Below are 22,399 nucleotides of genomic sequence, written 5' to 3' on the forward strand. Positions count from 1 at the left end.
GATTGGTATCGTACGAAAACCGGCTGGCGAAAAAAATCGCACCTTTCAAATTAACTTATTTTTTAACTCAGTGCTATTACAAGATTTTGTACAACAAAGGAACTATTACCTCGTATAAATTCTTCTTTGACGGGTAATTCCGTGCTTAATGGGCGCTTGCAGACAGAATGCGATGTAAATGATTGAAAGAAATGATAGCTAACGGTTAAATACTGTTTTTTTGCCCTGATCATGACACATTTTATCTTGAATACCTTGAGTTCAAACAAAAGTTTTAAACACTTATCAGTTTCGTAAATAGTCTGTTTCAACAAAGACTTAAGGTAAACATAGTGGAAGTAAAGCATCTTTCACCATGTAAACAGTGATTCTGAAATATTATAGCTAAATCACTAAACAAACTCTGGGCAAATATGTTGACCTAGTCTGGTTTCACATTTACATATTTTAGAGCCATACGATTTATTTGGGAAGCTCACGGCCTGAAAGCTTCTAACTTACAACACATGGACTTTTTGTGAAAAAAAAAGAAAGAAAGTCGTGGTAGTTGAGAGTTGAATGCAAACAACCAAAAATTTCATGAGAAAAAAAAATTAAGCTCAGCATTCTCGAGCTCGTTGCTTGTAAGGTAGTGACTCGAACAGTACCAAATACCTGTGAACTGTTGCTTCCTGGTACTCATCAAAACCTTCATCCACTTATTTCCAAATTGTTAAAACTTAGTCTTGTTATTTTCCGTTTCCAGCACTTTCCGGTAGCTTTGAAAGCAATGCTTTCTCACACGTTTGTTAACTTCTCTCATTTTTTCTCAAGGGAATAAAATGGCTGGGATTGTTGCGTGTCTTAAGGCAAACACAAGCTTCCCCTGGTGAAAATTTATTCCCATCTCCCTTTAACGCACTCCGTGTGGCTTACTAAATAATACACAGATTACATTGCCACAACGGCATAAATACGGAATGGAAAGAGGATGTTCTGAGGTTCATATTTAAAGAAAAAGTGAGCATTCATAAAAACTCAACCCAAGCCAAAAATCCTGTTGACGAGATACATATGACACAGATTTTTGTTCTGGGACACGCAACAATCTGATCCCCTACGAAGAAGTCCAATCTAATATAAATCTTCGGAGTCGGATGCATGTTTTCTCTCTTGGGCTCTTTAATTGTGCATCAGACCGAAAGACCCAAACTTGCATAGGAAGTTTTATATTTAACCAAGAGATCATATTAACATTTAGTTATTAAAAGCAGCCAATACGTCAGTTTTAAGTTTCAGGAGTATTCATTTCATTCATTTGAAAAGTTTATAGTACATAGTAATACTATTATTGTTCCTTAAGCTTCGTACAAGCCGCTGCCCTCGCCCAATTGTTCAAAAGACAACTCAATGTTCTTCAAGGGCTTTCTATTACGCTTTGTAACGGTGAATGGGAAACTCAGTGTTTTCTCTGCCTCCAGTTCAGCATTCCAGCGTCGATTTTCGAGCACGAACACTTGTTGTTTTTCTTTGGACACGATCCTTGCTTGCCAAACCTCCATTCTTCTTATCGGCTCAGAGAAATTCACTGTTAATCTCCAGCCTTCTGGACCGACGGGTGTCAAAGGAGTGATCTTAAAAGTGCCCCAAAATTGCCGTCTGTGTTCATGTCTCTTTTTCCATTCAGCTTCGTCTTCTGATCTCACCCTAGCCACCAGTGAGATTATAACGAACGCAAACAGGGCAATGTTTCTGATGCAATTCATGACTCAAAGCTGTGGATTAGTAATGTTCTGATGAATAAAAATATTTGATTAATGGAAAGATTTGTCTCCATGTAATAGTCTTACAAAATTTATCATGAATTCTTAAACATAGCCATGAAACTGGTCCTGCAATGTTCGCCTTCACAGCATCAGTTCTGTTCGGTTGGAACGAGGTATAACCTTTAGTTATTTCATCATGCCTGCAGTGTTCGCACATATAAAAGTCTAGACTAGCTCAAACGAGATAACTTTTAGACTGAAGAACCTTAACTTCACGATCATTGAAGGAGGTCCAGTCCTTGCTTTTAAATAAGAGAATAAAACAAACAAGAAAGTACTGATCGAATGATTTCCTGCGAGAAAAAGTAAATGAACTGAAATTATAGCTATAATCCAACACTTCTGAACATGTGCCTTCTGTCGATCGTTTGTACGCAAAAGGGAGAATTATACTTCGTAGCTTTGATCTGCAATTTTTTCGTCAAGTTTGAATTAATACTAAAGGAAAATAGGCTGAAATCAGCGTTGAATGTTTACTTTCTACGGATATCGTAAACGGAAGGCCTGGTTATACTGCCACTGAATTGATTATGCCTCGTTTTGGGAAATTAGATGATACAAGTAGTAAGACAACTAGCTGGGGTGTTCCTTCAATTACCAAGTTACCTACCTAGTACACAACTCCTCTCGAAATAAAGCTTTTCTGCGGGAACCGACTGCTTTCAATGATAACTTTTATATCGCTTAACAAACAAATATCCTGGAGACAGTATTTTTATCAATGTTTGAAGAGCGAAGCTGTTTTGTCGCATCAGCTGCTGATAGAAGTGAAAGGCCTTAAATGAATCTCATATGGCTCTAAATTGTGTTTTTTGTAGCAAAAATCTTTTTGTGTCAACCTCACAGTTGATCAAATAACAATTAAATTTATTTTCAACATCTTTTTGCAAAGTAAATTTCGAGAATGAAATTAAAACTATAGATGCATTTTTCTCTCGAGAACAAACAGTTTTCTGTATGCATAGTGAGGCAAAATCATTTCAGCTGAGAGAAATGTTGCTTTTTCTTTGTGGAAATGCTATATTTCTAAAAAAAACTCCTTCGACAAAGTTGTCATTAAGAAAAAGCACAAGACCTTCTATCTGCCATATTCCCGAGTTTTCTATTTACTATCAATCTTTATGGTCCTTAGGACAAATAAGAGAACTTTATTGAGTCAATTTTAACAGTTTTATTCGCTTAGCAAAACTCTTTAATTCTTGGAATTTGTTACTAGCCAATTATCGAGTCGAAAACAGTTATACCGGGCACAGGCAGCCCAAGCTCACTACTAGAAAAGCGGACGTGACTCTTGATCTCACAGTGTTGCGCAACGTTTTATATTTGTAAAGGTTTGTGTGGGATGTTATCGGTTTGCCTTAAAAGAGAGAAAAAATGTCTTGATTTGAAGTAAAATGGACATGCCTTATTGCCTTGTTGTTTTCTTTGTTGATTACCAGCGTCTCAGGCCATTTTGAAGCGTTATAGGCGAGTTAACGCTATTTTGGTGTTCAACTGCTAAAAAAAAAGACAAGGCAGGAAAGCCATTTTAGAAGTGTCCGTCGCCCGAAGCGAATAATTCCGCCAAAAAATTACCACAAGTCTCGATTCCTCCAGAAAATCAAAGCAGAGATGTTACAGTTCCATTTCCATTCACTCAGTTCCCAATTCCTCCCACAGATCTTTCACTACCGATGCTTTTATCTCCAGTTCGATCGGCTTTCCAATTTCGAATTAGGCTCGTTGAATCGAGTCTAATTCGAAATTGGTACAATGTTGGTAAGGGAGACTTTAACCACCTGAAAAATAATGAATATTGAGCCGAGCGGGGAGTTTCAACAAAATTTGACGAGGGTTCGGCTATTTCCAAGAAGGCACTTCGTGCTTGAGAAGCTTTTGCTATGATAACAAAAAAGTGTCATTAACGGTTATTCTAATATAAATATCCTAGCTCTACCGTGGCAAAGGATGCGACTAACAATTATAACATAACCAAAGTAAAGCGCGCGCTCTGATTGGTCAATTTAGCGTCCCCCATTTTCCCATGGGTGTACGCTGCTGACGTGAGCAAATGCAAAGACTATTTTTCCGCGCGCGCTTGTTTTTTTTCTGGTCGCGTAAGATTTGTTAAATAAAAGGGAACTCTTTAGCTACAATGTATCAATGTTATGTTATAAAACAAATGGTAAACACCACACCGTACACTATAGAGTTATGGATGCACTTGGGAGGTTTGCTAAGCACTCAAGAAGCTAGAGTCGCTCGAGGCTATCGCCTCGAGCGACTCTTACGCTTCTTTCGTGCTTAGCAACCTCCCGCGTGCATCCATAACTCAATAGTGTACGCTGTGGTGTTTACCATTTGTTAAATAGAGGGATTTGAATACCTCAGTTTCAATTTCTACAGTCACAGTAAGTGGCAATGAACAATTTTATGTGCGCAAACTTGAGAATTTCCGGCAAAAAAGTGAACTTCTAGATAGAGGTCATTCGCTGAGGAATTGGCTTAGACTAAATGTTTATGGAATAAGGTTGGCAATTACCTGGGAAGGCCGCAGGCCCTATGTCCTTAGGGACTTTAAGAAACCACGAAGGCGACGTCAAGGAAGACTTCGATTAAAAAATGAATTTCTACTCTTAGTTAGAATTTCAAAAATAGCTGCAGGAGCTTTTCCAAATGGAAATTAAAATAATTTGCCGTTGCCAGTTTCGGTCCGCAGACGACGCAAATTTTGGCGATTTCACGTTGTTGTTTTGCATAGGACGGCTAAGAAATGTACAAAGTTTCAAAACGCACGTACTGAGCTATTGTTCTGCCAATTAGATCTCTTGTTTTACCACGTCCTCGTTGCCGTTGCCGTTGCCGTCGCCGTCGTGGTTTCTTAAGGTCCCTCTTGTGTCAATCCGTAAAACTTCCCCAAGTCCCTCGTGGTTCTCAAAATGGCGGATTAACGTGAGTCACTAGTAACGTCTCTGATGACTCGTCCTGGCTCAGCCCCGACACTGGCTATCGTCGAACAAATCTGATCAGGTTTCTGCGGATTATTTTTTGTTTTGTCGGGTTCAGTTCGATTTTTGGTCAAGGTTTCACCTCTGCATTTTGACATTGTTATTGATTTGAACGTTAAAGCTACCTCGTCAAATGTCCCCGACCGGCTTAAGTGTGCGTTTTACTCTGAAGATATCTAAAATATCCTTTGAAGGACAATACATATTAAAGGGGAAAAAAGAAACCAAGGTTCGAACCATATACCCTCGGACTCAGAGGAGTACGTGTTAATCATTACGCTAGGTACACAGCGTACAAATTGACGGCGTTTTGTATTGATATAGGTTGGTATTGATATACATTTGATGCATATCCAATAAATTTACCTTTTCTATAAATTTTCTGCCCTGTTCCTGGTCTATTGAATAGCGTAAAGACTCTGTTTCAGCCAACTCTTCCTTCTGTCACAATTTTAGCATCAGCAAGAGCTGTTTATTGACCCCTCTGCATTTTACACCACATTGCTTTTTTACTACAATAATCTACAGCTATACAACTGAATAGGCACATGCAGTCATAGACTGCCTTTTATTTTAAAGAGCTTTTGAAACGAAGAAGCAATGGCGTAATCATCATTTGTCCTGAACTCTATCATGACTTTGTCCTCATCAATGCCTAAATCGAAAAGCTTCCTTTAACCTTTTACTTGCTCTTCTTTCGTTACGTGACCTCCGCTGAATTACGTAAGTTATCACCCACAAAACTATTGAGTGGTTTGCCATATTTAGCAAAGAATTTGATTCGGTGGTATCGAAAGACACCAAGTAATAACAAGAGGTCTAGGTTTTCAGAACAAGTAGCTCCTAAAAATGTCATGATCTGATTTGCCTATGTCTTCGACAGAAAATAAAATTTATAAACATCAAGTCTTAATCATCTTCTTATCTTTATTTCTTATCAAACCAAACCAGGTCTAACTAATTTATACATGCTCTTTTTTAAAATTTATATTGCTTTAAGCTCTAAAGTTATCTATAAATGCTTGAGGTCATCAAACGCCGCTTTTGACATGAGTTTAAATCATCAGGGCAATTACATAAGGAGAGAAAATGTTACTTGAGGAATGGTGCATGTGGAGTTGGAAACCTGAGTTTTCCAAAATTCCGAATGAAATATTCATTCGAGCCCATTAACTCGTCTCTTGTCTTTTAAAAAGACGTTTTCCACTCACGCACCGGGGCTTCAATATAACTTAAATTGTAATACAGACACTGACTGCTTATCTTATTTCTGTCTGTTACTCTGCGTTTTACATTTAAAACACAGATATCTATATTTGTTGCGGTGGAAGTTTTTAAAGCGGCTAATGGAGTAAATTAAGGCCTTCATGATGAGGTTATTGATATCAACATGTACACCACCTCTTTCCTAGCCAACGATCTGCCACGTCAGTGTCAGGCATGTCAAATGATCATCGATAAAATATTAGCTAATGGTTCGCTGTGTGACATACAATTATCTTTATCTACAATAAGTTATCTCATTTTATCCGCCTTAAAAGCCCTGATGAAGTAGATAACACGTACATACATACTAAATTAAAATCATAAGCATGCAAATAATACTTATTTTAAGTGAGTTGTCAGATTTTTTTATAATTTAATATTAATTGTGCAGAATTGGGAGAATCAAATAACTTATATTGAACAGTTTCTCAAAAGAGAAAAATGTCTTGAATAAAGAGAATGTTATATTTATTTAAAAAAATTGACCCAGATGATTTCAGGTTCACGTGCTTATGCTTTATGTTTAACGGGGAATTCATCTCCGGCGTACGCTTTCTAAAGGAAGTTCCTGGAAATGAAACCGCATGCGGATCTAGCGTTAATTGAGTAATCAGAGAATGATGCGATTAGATTGGTCTCCACGTTTGATCACGTACTTCATGATCAGTATTAGTGAAACCAGCACGTTTGGGTTTCGGTTAAACAGTGTCCTTTATCCGTCAGCAAACAAAACACTTTAATACGTTTCTAATAGAATATTACTGTCAGAGTTTTGGACAAGAGTCCAACTTTTATAACCTTCTGTGTTAATAATGGTGATAGGACGGAGTGGAGTCCAATTCGGTCTGAGATGATACAGGTGATTAACAATCACGTGTATGATACAGGTGATTAACAATCACGTGTATGATTATAGACTAAATTGGACGACACAAAGTCCTGTTACTAATTAATCATAACCATTACGACATCCCCCAAAACAAACACATTCAGGGAAATTATCTCCAGTAGAGACATATTCAAATAAAAAAGTTCCTCCGTTTTAGAAGTTCTCCATATGGGGTTGCTGTAATTAATTCTGTGATTGATGGAATAAGCTAAGTGGAATTGATTAATCGCTTTGACGGTCCGATCACAGGTATCTGATCACATTCAACTGTCCTATTACTTTGTCCGGTTACAACATTACAGAATAATTGTTGAAAAAAAAAGTAGCTAAGCAGCCAATCACATTTGGTGAAGATTTTAATGGTTTTGATAATTAACAATTATTCCACGAGTGCGCGTTGGATATGAGATGATAAATAGCTAACGAGGCGCGTAGCGCCGAGTTGGCTATAATCATCTCATATCCAACAAGCGCGAGTGGAATAATTGTTTTATTAAAAACGCCCCCAAGATATTAGACAAATTCTACCAAATCTTAAATTTTTTAGCTCCCTTTTAATTCTAAGCTGACGCGTGCGCTTGCCATATTTATAGATTATGGTATATTGGCTCATATACCATAATGGCTAAGCCAATAAAAAGTCTTGAATTGCATTATCCAATGATCCAGTTTTTAATAATACATGTTACACGATGTTCATTTAAAGACGATTGTTCGCTTCGTCGGTTGTACAAAGATAAATAACAAATTCTGAGTTTCCCAAAAGGAAGTAAACCACTGAGACTTCTAAGCAACATATGGCAATCTGCGGTCTTTCCTTACACTTTGGTAGCACGGAAAGCCGTAAAAATCTTGAACAAAAGCTCAACTTTCAAACCGGCGTCTAAACCCCACAGGGATCAACGAACGGTTTTCATTCAACTAATTTATTCTTGTTTTTCTCGTTGCCATGTTCCCACCAATAACGTAGCTCCATTTTCTGCCTTTAAAAGCACACACAACCCACAATTCCTCTATTCGCTTCGACGAAGGGCTAACGCTCGAAACGTCAGCTTTTGTAATCGTTACGGCGGCCAATTTACCATTTCAACTTTGTTGATATATCCAAATTACACTGAAACTTAGATTATGCGCTCCGATTCCCTGGCGATGAGTTACAGAGACCAAAAAAACCTGTGTCAAAGCCTCTTTTTTAAGCATAAAGTAAAGAAAACAAAAATTAAGGCTTTGACAAATTTAACAATAATGGATGGGTGCGAGCTAGTACTATGAAAAAAAGTCACAATAAGCCATTTAAATTAGGCGCGCAAAGTAGAACTGGCTAAAACGCTCATCATCAAGATCAACCCAACCAACTTCTTGATCGTAATCTGCTCCTGAATAATCAAGAAATACTTCATCTGATCTTTCTGACCTCGTGAAGCAATAAGTGGTTTCGATGTTTTGGGAAGTTCTATAGTTAGGTTTGCTCCTCATTGATGGTTTTAGCTTCAACCAGCAGCAAGACTCAATTTTTTTTTACCTCAAACTCGTAAAACATGATTTCTGTTATCAAGTATATCCGGGATAAATGAAATCGTATGCAGGTAAAGTAATTAGCATGTAATAGAACTAAAGATAAAACAAACGGATGCATTTACACTCTTGTGTGTTCTGATAATTTCTACCCCCTTGCTAATGCGTTTTTAGGAAGGACATTTTCCGGAGTAACACACCATCTCTGCAATCAGTTAATAAAATAGAACGCCAACGCTACATATCGGATATCCCACGGATCGATGATATATATATATGCAAGCAAACGGCTCCAAAATTATTGAATCCAAAGAGTAGAATAAACTCACATATATCTTCGGGTGGAAAATTTCATATTTGGAATCAGGATCATGAAGACTTCAACCTCGGTTTTGACTCTCTGTTTCTTTATTATCTTGTGTTCTTCTATCCAGGTATCCGATGCCTATGTGATGTCAGGTAATAGTGGGAATGTAGGTAAAAGATTCGTGGAGGTACGTATTTCACATTGAATACTTGAATGATCTCAAAAAGATTAGAGGCTGATAATTTCGTTAAAATAAACTTAAATTTCGATAAAATAAGCTTAAATTGATCGGCACAGGTTAGGAGCAATGCCAACGCAAAAAATGCAAAAGATTGACACCTATCTGTGACGTTTTGTTTCTCTAATCAAATGCCGGTATATGTACCTCACCATTTTTCGTAACGATGCCAGTTAATTAGTGTCTAGAGGGAAACACAGCAATTTGCTATTTTTAATTTCCTCCCACCTCTCGATTGACTATGCCAGTTTGATTTGATTTATACCGTCTTCATCTGCTAAACTTCGAATAAACCCTCGTAAAGAAGATCTTTTTTACTTCATTCATTAACGCATCAAAGAGATATCGAAGATATATTGCTATTCGCATACGAACCGACCACTAAATGTCACTAAAGACCCATTATATCAATAAACTCACTTCGTAGCTAATAATTAAATCCGCATCATTACGTTCAGTATGTAAGAAGTGTGTTACAGCGATAACGATGGTTTCGACTCTTTATACCTCATAGTTTCATATAGTATTCTTTACTTTTTTTTTCTCTGACCAAGTTATTTTGGTGAGCATCAATGTATCAATAATTAATTGAATAAATCCTTAAGGATGTGGCCATGGTTTGATAGGCAATATATAATAACGTAATTAAGTGAGTTTTCATGAACATTGTTTCCTTTCAGCACAATAGAAATATTCAAGACATCCGCAGCCTGGCTGAAAAGCGCTGTGGTTCTCAACAGCAGGCACGTGACATACAAGCTGAAAATAAAAAACTACAGGATAGAGACTTCGAATTTTCTCATTAATGATACAATATTGAACATTCCGAAAAGCATAGGAGAAGATTAACAGTGTTTCTGTTTTAAAAAACTGTAACATTATTCTTGAAACGAAGTTCGATTCAGTTGATTTCAAAAAGGAACGTAACTTGCCTTATTTAATGGCTTTTTCTTTAGGTATATGGAAATTTATCAAGCGTGTGATTTGACAATAAATTTGTGAATGGAAGATATGTTGCTCTTGCTATTCATTCTTGTTGTTATTTTGCCAGAATTTGAATGATGATGTACTGTGTCTTGACACTTAACTTGCCTGGTGTTTGTCCTCTCACAGATGATAGTTTTAATAGATATATATCCAAAGGGGTAGCTAGGGGAGTTCAAGGGTGGCCATAACCCCCGTTTGTAAGGCTTTTTGAAGCAGAATACGGGATGGAGGTCGACAGGGAGAAGTAGCTATAGGGAGTAGGTTGAAATATCACAAATTAGATAGTTGCACGAACAGCGATGATTTTGACAAAGATTTGTCATCATTCATCGACAGCGAGCGAAAAGTCCTCTATAGAGAAGACTATACTTCAAAACCCTACGCCTGTGCAAGTGACGAGCTGAAATATCTGCAGGAAGTTCATGAACAAGTAAACTAGCCAAGTAGAATTTCAAATAAGCAGAAAACAACCCTAACAGACCTGAAAGGGAAGTTTCTATCTAGAGCTATCTCGCATTGAGATAGATTGGCCCAAAAAGAGAACAAAATTGAAGGAGAAGCGCTTACAAAAGAGGGTATACTTGCTTCTCGAAAAACTCACTCTAAGAGAGCTAGCTCGAGAGGTGTTTAATGCAATGAAAAATAACAATATCAACCATCACAACCATCAATACTGAGTTATCCGGGAAATTGGTCGTGTCTCTTTAACTCTACCCTTTCTTATGGTGCTAGAAAAAGGCGTTTTTAAAACAAATATTACCCTTAACTTGTAGGTAATAGTAATCAGTTTAAACCGAAAAAAGGACTGAGGCGTTAAGCTTGGACGAAGACACTGCTGATAAATCGAACGAGGAGGTTATCCAAGAGTTAGCAGAGGAGGAAATCCAAGAGTCAATGTAGAATGATGTTCAAAAGTTGGTAGAAGGAGGTGTCCAAGAAGCATTGGGGGACAAGGCAGTCACACGAAACTTATCCTTTGTAGTTATATATAGATATATATATATATATATATATATATATATCTGGTTTACTCTAGTTTGAGCACTCTGGCATGGCTTAGACGATACCACAAAGGTTGGGTCGTTTGGGGTGACCGTCTCGGTTCTCCTCCATCCTAGCATTAGCACTGCACTGATGAGGCCCAGAAGGCCGAAACAGTACTGTCTGCAGTTAGTTATATATATATATATATATATATATATATATACATTTTTTTACCTCTGTTGTTGTTGTTTGTAATGACGCTGTACCGCCGCGCGCGTTTATCGAACGTTCCCATTGAGGGGATGCCTCTAGATGACTTTAGAGTATTTGAAACATGGAACTTTGTGGACATTTTAACTATAGAACTTAAACATTTCAAGCATCACGTTTAATACATAAGCACAACTATTGATTATTTCATTACATTGGATCGTGTCAGAACAAGAGATAAAGCTAAAAAATTGATTCCATCGCTTCAAATATTTTTGTATCTTTTTCATGCCCCCTCCCACCCCCTTAGTGGCTGACCCCTCATTTATTGAACATCATGTGATCCCTCAAAAAATTCTCCATCCCAGGCGAGAAATAATAACCGGTACCTTAATTAGGTAAAATGTCGGCAAACTCATGATCACTTGAAACATAAGTCAGAGTCGTCTCTTTCAGGCGATAAAAGCATGTCTCCCTTGAAGAATGAATACGATATGTGGTCGTCTACCAAAACTAAAAAAAAAAAAAATGAGAATTAAAAGTTATCAACTCCCACCCTGGCCATCGACAATTTTTCAAAAGATAAAGTCCGAGGTAACTGAACAATTGTAACATCTCCCTACGGTGTCAAGACGCCATTTGTGGAGTCAGCGTGGCCGAGTGGTCAGCGCGTCGGACACGTCATCCGCTGCTCCCGGGTTCGAGTCCCGCTCTGACCACTATCTGGATTTCTTTCACGGTAGCTCCGAGTTCAAATCCTCGCTTATAAATAGCCAACTTTTTTGCCTCCGGCCAGTTGGGATTCTTAAGAATTTATGTTCAATTTGAATTATTTATTTCTGTTGTTGATTGTGGGCCTCCCGGAAAGTAGCTTGTAGCTAAGTGTGGTGCCACATCAAATAAAACTTAACTTAACTTAACTTATTCATCAGTTCAAAACAGTGACCATGTGATGAAAATAGAAAAAAATATTTACAAGAGTGTGTTATGTTTTGTTTATAGTACAAAATTTACCCTCAACAATTGGAAAAAAAATTTATGATACCTGTAAGGAAGAATTTCTTCAGTAGTATGGTAAAAGTTAATTTGCTCCAATTGATGGTGTGAACTATGAAAAAGTTTCCAAAAAATCTAATGTCAGCCTAAAGGCTGGCTGAATGTTTTTAACGGTGGCTGGATAACTAAGAGCTGAGGGATAACGCAATCGCCCTCAAAATCTGCAGTCAGCTAACATTAAACGAGAGAGTGAATAAGTAAAGTGCAGGCCGTCTATAAATCGGTAGAGCCCGAGAACAAAGTTATCAGGTCACCCACATCCCTGTGGGTACAAGCCTGAGGGATCCATGGTCTACAGATTAATATCAACTATCTAACGTTCTGTCTGACTTATTTCATGAAATTATCCGTAGAATAAAACTTTATTTTGATGATTCTTCGAAGACAAATAATTGGACAGCTGTTTTAGTCCAATTTCTTGCTGGCTCCTTCTTTGCGCCGACCGTAAAACAATAACGTGTACTTGACTGAATTTATTATGAAGATTTTGAGCAAATTGCGTCAAAGGGCATTTTTCACCTGCCTTCGATTCACCATTTTCTATCATTAAAACGTTGTGGAGAAATACGGATTAAAAAGTGATTGTTTGCATATGAAACCAATAACTAAAATTGTTTCGTATCCATTAAGTAGAATCTTTTGACATGTTCTGGGTTGAAATCGTTGAGAAAATGTTATCACTACTTGATGGCAAAAGGAAACTTATCGACTCTTTATCTGAGTGATCTCAGTATTTAAATAGCACATCGATATCATGATTTATTGACCTTTAAAGACGCGCGGAAACGAGATGTAAAGGGACATAGATCCTTCGATTCACGAGTGCAAGATGCCGGGTAATAAGGAAAACTGGCATTTTGTTGTATTATAAGCCTAACTGTGTTGGTTCACAACTAGAAACAAGCCAGGGAGTCATTATCACCAGCATCTATTATTCTCATATAGTACACGCAAAACAAATTTCGCCCATCTGACCGTGGCCTTTATCAACTTAAAGCAATGATTTAAAAATAAATAATTCAGTTCAAAAAGACAATGCCAAGTGATCGTGTTCCCCATTTTGAGCCCGCTTCGCAAGCAGATATAATTATTAACAATACAACAACAATTCTCTAACTAAAATTCATTGAAGCTAAGCACGGATATTAGCTTGTTTTTTTGTTTTTTTTTTTTACCCCATTTTTACGCTTCTAATTCAAATTTTATAAGCTTTGTTTCTCTTTATGTCTCGTAAAATCATGTCTCTTATTTTACATCTCTCTTACTCATTGCTCATTTCCAAGGTACATAAGTCGAAAAGGAAGCTATTAGTCGTCATGATCCCTGAAAGGGGATTTTTCTAGTAATGGTAAAGAAAACAGAAATCAAGAGTCTGAAAAGAGCTATATACTTCACTTGCAGCTACTACGACAGAAATCACTGATATGTCTTGCTGTTTTTGTAAAATTAGCTGAGAGAATTAACAGCAACAGAGACATGTCAAGACTAAGGATGGTCTTTTTCTTCTCGGACTCTCGCTCTATCAGGTTAGGGTTTTAATGGGGTGATGGCTTCTATAGTTAGCGGCTAAAAGTTCGGCCATTTTAGGGCTAAGGATTAAATTATTTTCGTTACGGTTAATTGAAAAAAATTTACGGTTCCTTTTTTGCGACTAAAATTTGTCAATTTATGAATTGATTCCCTTTTAGACGGCTGACGGTTTCATTCCATTGAGAATCTCTTAGGTCATAACATGCAATTCATTTACGATTTTTTTTTCCTTTTTAGAGCAAATTCTTTATCAGATGGAAACAGGAAAATCACTCGACGAATTGGCGACTATTTAGGTCAATTTTATTTCTTACGGTATTCAAAATCATGGTTTCCGTCAAAATGATTATAATTACGCTAAAAATAAAACTGATATAACTCTAGAAGTTTTCCGAGGGTTGGTCCGGCATACCTTTTTCATAGTCGACGCAAATCGACAAATTAAATGAAGTCTTGAAATGCTTAAAATGTTTGACATTTGCTTTGTCTCCCAGCAATGAATGAGTTGGCTGGCCGTAATCGGATCCTTGTGTTTGCGCAACGTTGTCTTGACGTTAAAACACACGATTTCAGTTGACGAGAGATTATCGCTATTTCCCCGCTATTTTATCACAAATGGATTCAGGTAAGGTTGATACGAGAGAAGCGTAGGTTTTTGTACGATCAACCATGAAATATGTAATAAAATGTACCGATTAACCTCTCACCTTGCGTAAGGCTTATTGGAAAACTGACGTCGCGCAATGGTGAGAAACAGGACTCGGGAGATCAGTGCCTCGAGTTCCAGTTTGTTTCAGAAAAATTCAAAGCAGTGAAAATACTTTTCATCTTATTCAGTGATATCGCGTGGTTATGACCGTGAAAACACAAACAACATGTAGTAGTTCTATTGTAGGTGTTGTGCGTGCAATCGATATCATCGCACACAAAAATCGTAAGAAGTGATAAAAAGTCGTAAGATGTTTTTCTAATTCTTCTAATAAGTGGTCGGCACAAACCCGAGGAAGCGTTAGTGCTTAAGACTTTTAGTTAACGACCTCTTGCCGGATTATGCAAATTTCTCTTATCTAATCGTAGCTGCCCTCATGAGACGAACCAAGGGGCATTTCACAGTGATGATGAGCTAAGTCTAACCCGCCTTTAAAACAGATGATAAAGAACAGTATACCAGCTTTAAAGTCATTTCTTTTGAAATAAACTACGGAATAAACGAAACAATTTTAAATGTTTCTACTAGAATATTACTTTCGGAGGTTTTGACAAGATTCCAACTTTTATAACTTTTCCGTGTTATACATATTGTGATGTTCATTTAAAGACGTTGTTCGCTTCGTTGCTTGTGCAAAACAAATAGCAAATTCTGAGTTTCCCAAAAGGAATTTTAACCTCTGAAGAATTTGCAGAGACCTCGATTAATCCTGATCGAGGCAATAACGAGGCTAACAAGCTTCCTTCTCACTGTTTGAATCAGCAGTGCTAAAAGAGTCGGGTGGGCATCAATTGAATATAGGAAAAATGGTTAGTTTGAAGTTCGTTTTTCGAATAAAAGAGAGGTTTTTCGTGTTGTCACATGGGTATGAGAGAAAAAATAAATAAATTTCCTCACAAACAAAAACCTGTGTCGAAGCTTTCTTTCTGTCTAAAGTAAACTGAGAACACTGAGATTAATTAGTGCTTTGACAAACTCAACAAAAATGGATCGATGTGAGCCAGTAACATAAAATAAGTCACAATCATGAACCATTCAAATTAGGTGCGCAAAGGAGACAGGTAAAACAATGATTATCAAGATCAACCCAACCAACTTCTTGGTCGTAATCGGCTCCGGAATAATCAAGAAATACTTTATCTGATCTTTCTGACCTCGTGAAGCAACAAGTGGTTTTGATGTTTTGAGTAAACTACATGAAAAATTGTAAGTTCTATAGTTTTGTTTCCGCCTCATCGTTTTTTCGAACCGCTTCAACCGTTAACAGGACTCTATTTCTATTTTACTCCACGCTCGTAAAAAATTGTTTATTATCAAGTATCGAAGATAAAAGAAATGGCATGTAGAGAAAGTAATTAATATGTAGTAGAACACTAAAGATGAAATAAACGGAAGCATTTTCACTCCTTTGTGTCCTGACAACTCCCACATCCTAGCTAATGCGTTTTCAGGAAGGACATTTTCCGGAGAAACACACCACCTCTGCAATTAATTAATAGAGGAAAACGCCGAAACTGCATGTCAGATGTCCCACGGATCGAGGATATATATATATATGTAAGGATACGGTTCCAAAATCATTAAGTCTAAAGAGTACAATAAACACTCTTAATTATATCTTTTGGTGGAAAATTTCATTTCTGGAAGCAAGATCATGAAGACTTCAACCTTAGTTTCGACTCTCTGCTGCTTTATCATTTTGTATTCTTTCATCCAGGTATCCGATGCCTTTCTCTCGGGACCTGGTAGAGGTAAGGAGACACAGCAATTTGCCAGTTTTGATTTCCTCCCACTTTCTTAATTTACTATGCCACTTTGATTTGATTTATACCTTCTTCTCCTCCTAAACTTCAAATAAAACCTTGTAAATTGGATTTTTCTGCTTCATTCATGAAAGCATCAAAGATATATTCAATATATCTTACAATAAACGCACGACCCGACAATGACGGTTAATGGCGCTAAGTACCCATTTTATCGATGAACTCGCTGCGTGTCTTAAATCCGAATACGTAAGTATGTCACAGCGATAACGATGGTTTCCAAAGTTTTTATCTTTTTATATCCCATAAAAACTTATGTAGTTAACCTTTACCTTTTATTCTCTGACCTAGTTATTTTGGTGAACATTGATGTATAAATAAATGAATTTATTTGCAGTTATGTAACAACGTAAGTAAGTGAGTTTTAATTTTATGGACATTTATTCGCTTGGTTTTGTTAGTAATCAGAAACATCGCTTTTGAGCCGAAGTCTCCAACTTTCCATATTTTCCTTTTAGCAGAAGAGAAATATGCAAGATACCTGCCAGTCCCTTTACGAGCGCTGTGCTACCCAACAGCAGGCACGTGACACACAGGCTGAAAATAGGAAACTAAAGAACAGAGACCCCGAATTTTCTCATTAATGATACAATATTGAACTTTCTGAAATACCATAGGAGAATATTTTCAGTGTTTCTGTTTTAAAATGCAATAACGTTAGCCTTAAAAGGAATTTTCATTGATTGAAAAAGGGAACATGTATAAATGCAGATCATTCAAAACTTCATTTGGCTTGTTTAATGGTTTGTTTCTTAAGGAATGTGGAAATTAATCAAGCCTGTAATTTGACAATAAATATGTAAATGGTAGATCTGTTGCTGTTGCTTTTCATTCTTGTTGTTAGTTTGCCAGAATTTGAAAGATGATGTGTTGCGTCTCGAAACTTAATTCGCACAGTGTTTGTCCTCTCACAGAGCATAGTTTTAAATAGGTACACAAGGGCGTAGCTGAGTGGGCTCCTGTGGTCCTTCCCCTTTGTAAGCCTTTTATCACAGTGTGACCCCCCTGAAAAATCCTGGCTACGCCCCAGGGTACACAATACTGTAAAGAAAACTCAATAAAATGTGTAATGGTTATTTGGCCAGCACCTCGCTCAGAGGAAGAAGCGACATTTCTTTTCACTTCGCTAATGTAAGAGAAACCAATGGTAACTAATTGTAACATCTCCCCACAGTATCAATACGCCATTCATCAATTCTTGCAGTGAGCATGTGATGGAATAGAAAAACTTATACTCTGTAAAGAAGAATTTCTCTGGTAGTATGGTAGAAGTTAATCTGCTCCAATCCCCAGCCTCGACTATGAAACGGTTTACAAAACAAATCTAATGGATGCTGTGAAAGCGTTAAACGTTAGTCTAACGGCTAGCTGGCCGAATGATTTTAGCAGCGGAGTTGACTAAAAGGGATGACGTAGCTGCTCTCAAAAATATCATCTGTAGTCAGGAAATAGCTGAAACTAAACGACAGAGCGAGCAAATTTTCCCCGAGAACAAAGTTAAAAGGGTTACTTCCATGCGAGTACAGGCCTGAGGGATATCTATAGATTAACCTCGACTAATTAACGTTCTGTCTGACTTATTTCTGGCCGGAAATCAACCGTGGAGTAAAACTTTGTTTAGATCATTGTTCGAAGACAAATAAATGGACAGATGTTTTTGTCCAATTTCTTAATTGCTCCTTTTTTGCGCCGACCGGAATACAATAACGCGTACTTCAATGAATTCATTATGAAGATTTTCACCAATGTGTGTCGAAGGGCGTTTTCACCAGTTTTCGATTCATTCGTTTCTATCATGGAGAAACACGGATTATTAGGTAAATCTTTGCCTGATGAACCGAGAACTAAAAGAGAACGATTAGGAAGAATCATTTGACACGTTCTGTCGTTAGATGCTAGCATGAGGGAATTTAGTGAGCCTACATCTGAGTGATTTTAGTATTAAAGTAGCTCACCGACCATTATTTCTCAAAGAAAGTGAAGAGTCGTGGCCAAAAAATAACGTGGACAGCAACACCTCCACTGATGAAGAATTGAAGAGATCTGTTAACAGAAATGAAGTTCCTATCGTTCTTTCCTCGATAACAACTAAGCTCACAGAGAAAGACTGGCGCCTAGAGCCTACAGGTTTTTCTAATTGGACCAGATTAACCAGGATCCAAGCATGCATACTTCGCTTTGTACAAAATTGTCCGTTACCATCCCAAGTTTGTAAAGAGGGAGAACTGAGTCCACAAGAAATATTGGAGAGTGAAGGAATAAAATGAATTATTCCCAGAGGAGTATCGCGCACTGACATCTAAAAAGCCGATCTCGAAGTCAAGCAAGATCATTAAACTCATCCCAAGACTGGACGAGAATCGAATAATTCGTTGTGATGGAAGACTGCAGTACACAGAATTTTTACCTTTTGATGTTCGATTTCCCATTATCCTCCCACGTGGACACTGGGTCACGAAGCTTATTGCTAAACAACACCAGGAAATTACGCGGCTGGAACCAATCGTACGTTCAACTTAGCTAACTTGTCTGCCCGCAACTGGATCGTTTCGGCACGAGAAGAAATCAGAGAATGGCAAAACCAGTGCAATGAATGCAAGAAACGAAAAGGAAAAGCTGCCTCGCAAGTGATGGGTTCACTCCCTAAAGTACGTCTTCGATTCTCGATGAGAGCATTTGCCCAGACAGCTGTTCATTATGGGAGGCCATTCATCACAATCCAAGGCAGAGGAAATGCACGTCTGAAACGATGGTTTTGCTTATTCACTTGTCTGGCTTCTCGAGCAATACATTGTGAAATGGCTTTCGGATTGGATACGGACAGCTGCCTGAATGCTTTTGCAAGGATGGCTTACCGAAGAGGATTGCCCCAAGAAGTAGTCAGTGATCGAGACACTAACTTCGTTAGCGCAAATAGAGAACTCAAAGAGCTTATTGAGAAACAAGGCAAACATAAAATCTATCAGAGAACTGCCAACCGAGGGTTAACAGGATCTTCAACCCACCTCCTCGAAATAATGATCAAAGCCGCTAAAAAGGCCATCCATGCAGTTCTTGGAGAAGCAAACGTCACTGATGAAGAACTAATGACGGCGTTTATTAGCGCAGAATCTCTCCTCACATTGCCAGGAATTTGGGACAATATGACGGAGGCGGTTCTCGTATTACAAGCAAAATGGCGCCGAAAAAGTATAAGAAAATGTATGGAAAAAGATCGTTTTTTTCAAAATAGCTGTCTAAGAATGGGACATTCTTTCGCTGCGTACTTGGAAATGCAGCCTGCATCGGTAAAGGATCTATCGCTACGAAAAAGAAATACTCAAATTCAAGCCTACCTTTTCCCAAGGTATACGATTAGACTAACTCCAATTTCCCATACAAACTCTTAAAATCTGTTTCGACTAGGTGTTACAATTCTTTTGTCGTGGGAACAACCTTCTGAAGATTCGCAACTGCGTAGTTCGATATGCCTTCTGCAGAAGTTTGCTCAGCTAAATCGCTCGTAAACGGTCGAATATCTTGGCCCACAAATTTTCCTCGAGCCGGGAAACTCTTCGTATTTTCACAGAGCTCAAAAGCCAATTACGCCATTTTTAAATATCCCAATTTTAGGAAGGAAGAACACGAAAGATACAAGTCCCAGTAACTGCACAATTTTGGCCGCCATTTTCCTTGTCTTGACGTCTCCTTTGGCTTTCTGGGATAGAAAGGTACCAGGCCTTTCTCTCATGGAGTTTTACGAAAATAGAAACTTACGCGTTCACTTCCCTTCCACTTCCATCGCAGCCATATTGAATTGTCTGTAATAAGATATACAGCTGATATTTCGTAAAGGGCTCGAAATGTCTCCGATTTCTGGTGATGATTCAAGACCGATAACGTATCAAACTGCTAATCTAATCCATGTGACGAAACTTCTCTTACACCCAACCATTTCCTATATGGACAAGTCGGAGGAACATTTGCGCCTGATAGAGTTGAGGAAGTAGAATTTCAACCAAAGAAACGATGGCGGAGAGTCCAAGAACTCATCTCGCATTTCTGGCGTCGTTGGCTCAAGGAGTGACTACCAAGCCAAAACGTACGATCGCGGTGGAACGAAGAGAAAAGAGATTTGAAAGTGGGAGATGTGGTGCTTGCCATCTCCAGTGACCTACCAAGAGCCCACTGGCCGCTTGGCAGAATCACCGACATTTACCAAGATAAGGACAATCATGTTCGAGTTGCAAAATTAAAGTCCAAGTTGGGCAAAACTCACTCTTACGTCCCGTTAACAGGCTGATTCACCTGGACGTTGTTTGAAGAAATGGAGTCTCTCATTAAGCCATCGTGACGAACACTCTTAATATTTAGAGCTTTAAGTGTTGACTTAAGAAACTTTACATATTGAATTTAGCTGTGAACATTAAAAATATTCCGCATGAGACATTGATACGCGCGATTTCCCGTCAAGTAGGGCGAGAATGTTCGGGAGAAAATTCCCGTGCGACTTTATTGTGTTTAAGGAAACTAATTAGCAAAATTCGGGCGGATAGTTACGCAACACAGTTAGTTATTCGCAAGGTGTGACAGTTTCGGTATATATAAGATTTAGCATCTTGAAGACTAGGTTTACACTTGAGGAAATTGTTCCGGATTTGTGATGAATCCGAAACGTTTTAGTACCGGAATCATTCTGCCGTATACACGAAAGTGGACGAATCCGAAAAAAAAACTTCCCGGTTTGGTCGTGTCTCCGGAGATTTTGAATCCGGAATTTAAAGTGGGAACTTTGAATCCGATAACTTTTGAATCCGGAAAATTTTGTCGTGTAACGCTTTTTTTCTCGAATCCGGATATTATTTCCACCTGCAATCTTTTGAGTTTGCGGTGAAACCAAAATGGATCTGGTGCTAACATTGCTGGCGGTCTCCGGTTGCCTAATCTTGTTGCAGGTTCAGGCGATAAATTTTACCATGTGTACCGCATTATTTCTGAATAAACGCAAATTATTATTGCAAGGAAGTTTAACGTCAGCCACACTTAATCGCCGACGACGTAGACTGCTTGGCATCTGTCCAACTCAGATTTGCCTCATTGGCATTTGGATCTACTCTAGCCTTTTTGGGGGAGGCATTTCCACTTTGTCGATCGAACGACAAAACAACACTGGGCTTGGTAACCATTCCATTTCGAATGTTCCCAGAGTTGTCGTTGTGTGTAAACGGTCAGGAAACCGAATATCCTTTCAGTGTAAACGCCTACGAATCCGAATACTCCAAAATTGATGAATGCGGAAACATTTACGAGTCCGGAAAACTCTGCTCTTCTGTAAACCTAGTCTAAGAGTCAAGCTGTTATTTTCGAAAAGATTACGAAGACTGCGTTTCGTTCAATAAAGGTTAACATGCTCTGCGAGACACGACCTTTAAAAGAAATCTAATGGATGCTGTTAAAGTAAAGAGGAAATGTAAACGGACATTATAGATTCATAGGCGAAATATTTTTTCATGTCAGGTAATAAGGACACTGACACTTTGTTATATTCTTATGAGCCTAGAACAGTGTTGGTCCACAACCAACACGAAATAAGCCACAGAATCATTGTTACTACTATCATTCTATAATTCCGAAAACGCCCATTTGACAGATTTCGACATTTCTCTAACTAAAATTCATTGAAGCTAAGCACGGATATTACCTTGTCTTCCTTCCCCCCTTTTTTTAACGCTTTTAATTCAAATTTACTCAGCTTCTATCCGTAATAAAATTTTCCTATTAGAAGCCTTGTTTCTCTTTATGTCTCGTGATGTGTCTCTTATTTCACATCTCTCTTACTCATTGCTCTCTTGCGCATTGCTCTCTTGCGCATTGCTCTCTTGCGCATTGCTCTCTTGCGCATTGCTCTCTTGCGCATTCGGCTCATTTCCAACGTACATAAGTCGAAAAGGAAGCCACTCAGCTGAAAGGGGATTTTTCTGGTAATGATAAAGAAAACAGAAATTAACAGTTCGAAAAGAGCTTTCTACTTTACTTGAAGTTAGTACTACAGTTATCACTGATATGTCCTTGCTGTTTTTGTAAAATTGGCTGAAAGAATTAACAGCAACAGAA

General features: G+C 38.1%; 1 protein-coding gene and 3 long non-coding RNA genes across 4 annotated transcripts in view; 2 read left to right on the top strand and 2 right to left on the bottom strand.

The window, feature by feature from the left end:
• The window catches only part of LOC111330531 (uncharacterized), a 1,902-nt gene extending 1,665 nt beyond the window's left edge, over positions 1-237 (bottom strand). The window contains exon 1 of the mRNA XM_022935397.2: positions 110-237. Coding sequence (XP_022791132.2) covers positions 110-233 — 124 coding nt within the window. The 5' untranslated portion in view covers positions 234-237. The remainder of the gene's footprint in view (positions 1-109) is intronic.
• A 1,028-nt stretch (positions 238-1,265) lies between these two features.
• LOC148734103 (uncharacterized) lies at positions 1,266-8,624 on the bottom strand. The gene is made up of 3 exons (XR_015998749.1): positions 4,327-8,624; positions 2,416-3,583; positions 1,266-1,772 (listed from the first exon to the last, which is right to left on the bottom strand). It is a non-coding gene; the product is annotated as an uncharacterized LOC148734103 (long non-coding RNA).
• Positions 8,625-8,748: 124 nt separating this feature from the next.
• On the top strand, positions 8,749-10,015 carry LOC111330532 (uncharacterized). The gene is made up of 2 exons (XR_002694805.2): positions 8,749-8,956; positions 9,688-10,015. It is a non-coding gene; the product is annotated as an uncharacterized LOC111330532 (long non-coding RNA).
• Positions 10,016-15,716: 5,701 nt separating this feature from the next.
• On the top strand, positions 15,717-17,115 carry LOC111330533 (uncharacterized). Its single transcript, XR_015998748.1, has 2 exons — positions 15,717-16,234; positions 16,765-17,115. It is a non-coding gene; the product is annotated as an uncharacterized LOC111330533 (long non-coding RNA).
• Positions 17,116-22,399: the final 5,284 nt, after the last annotated feature.

Source organism: Stylophora pistillata, chromosome 3 (assembly GCF_964205215.1).
Source record: "Stylophora pistillata chromosome 3, jaStyPist1.2, whole genome shotgun sequence".
Lineage (NCBI taxonomy): Eukaryota > Metazoa > Cnidaria > Anthozoa > Scleractinia > Pocilloporidae > Stylophora > Stylophora pistillata.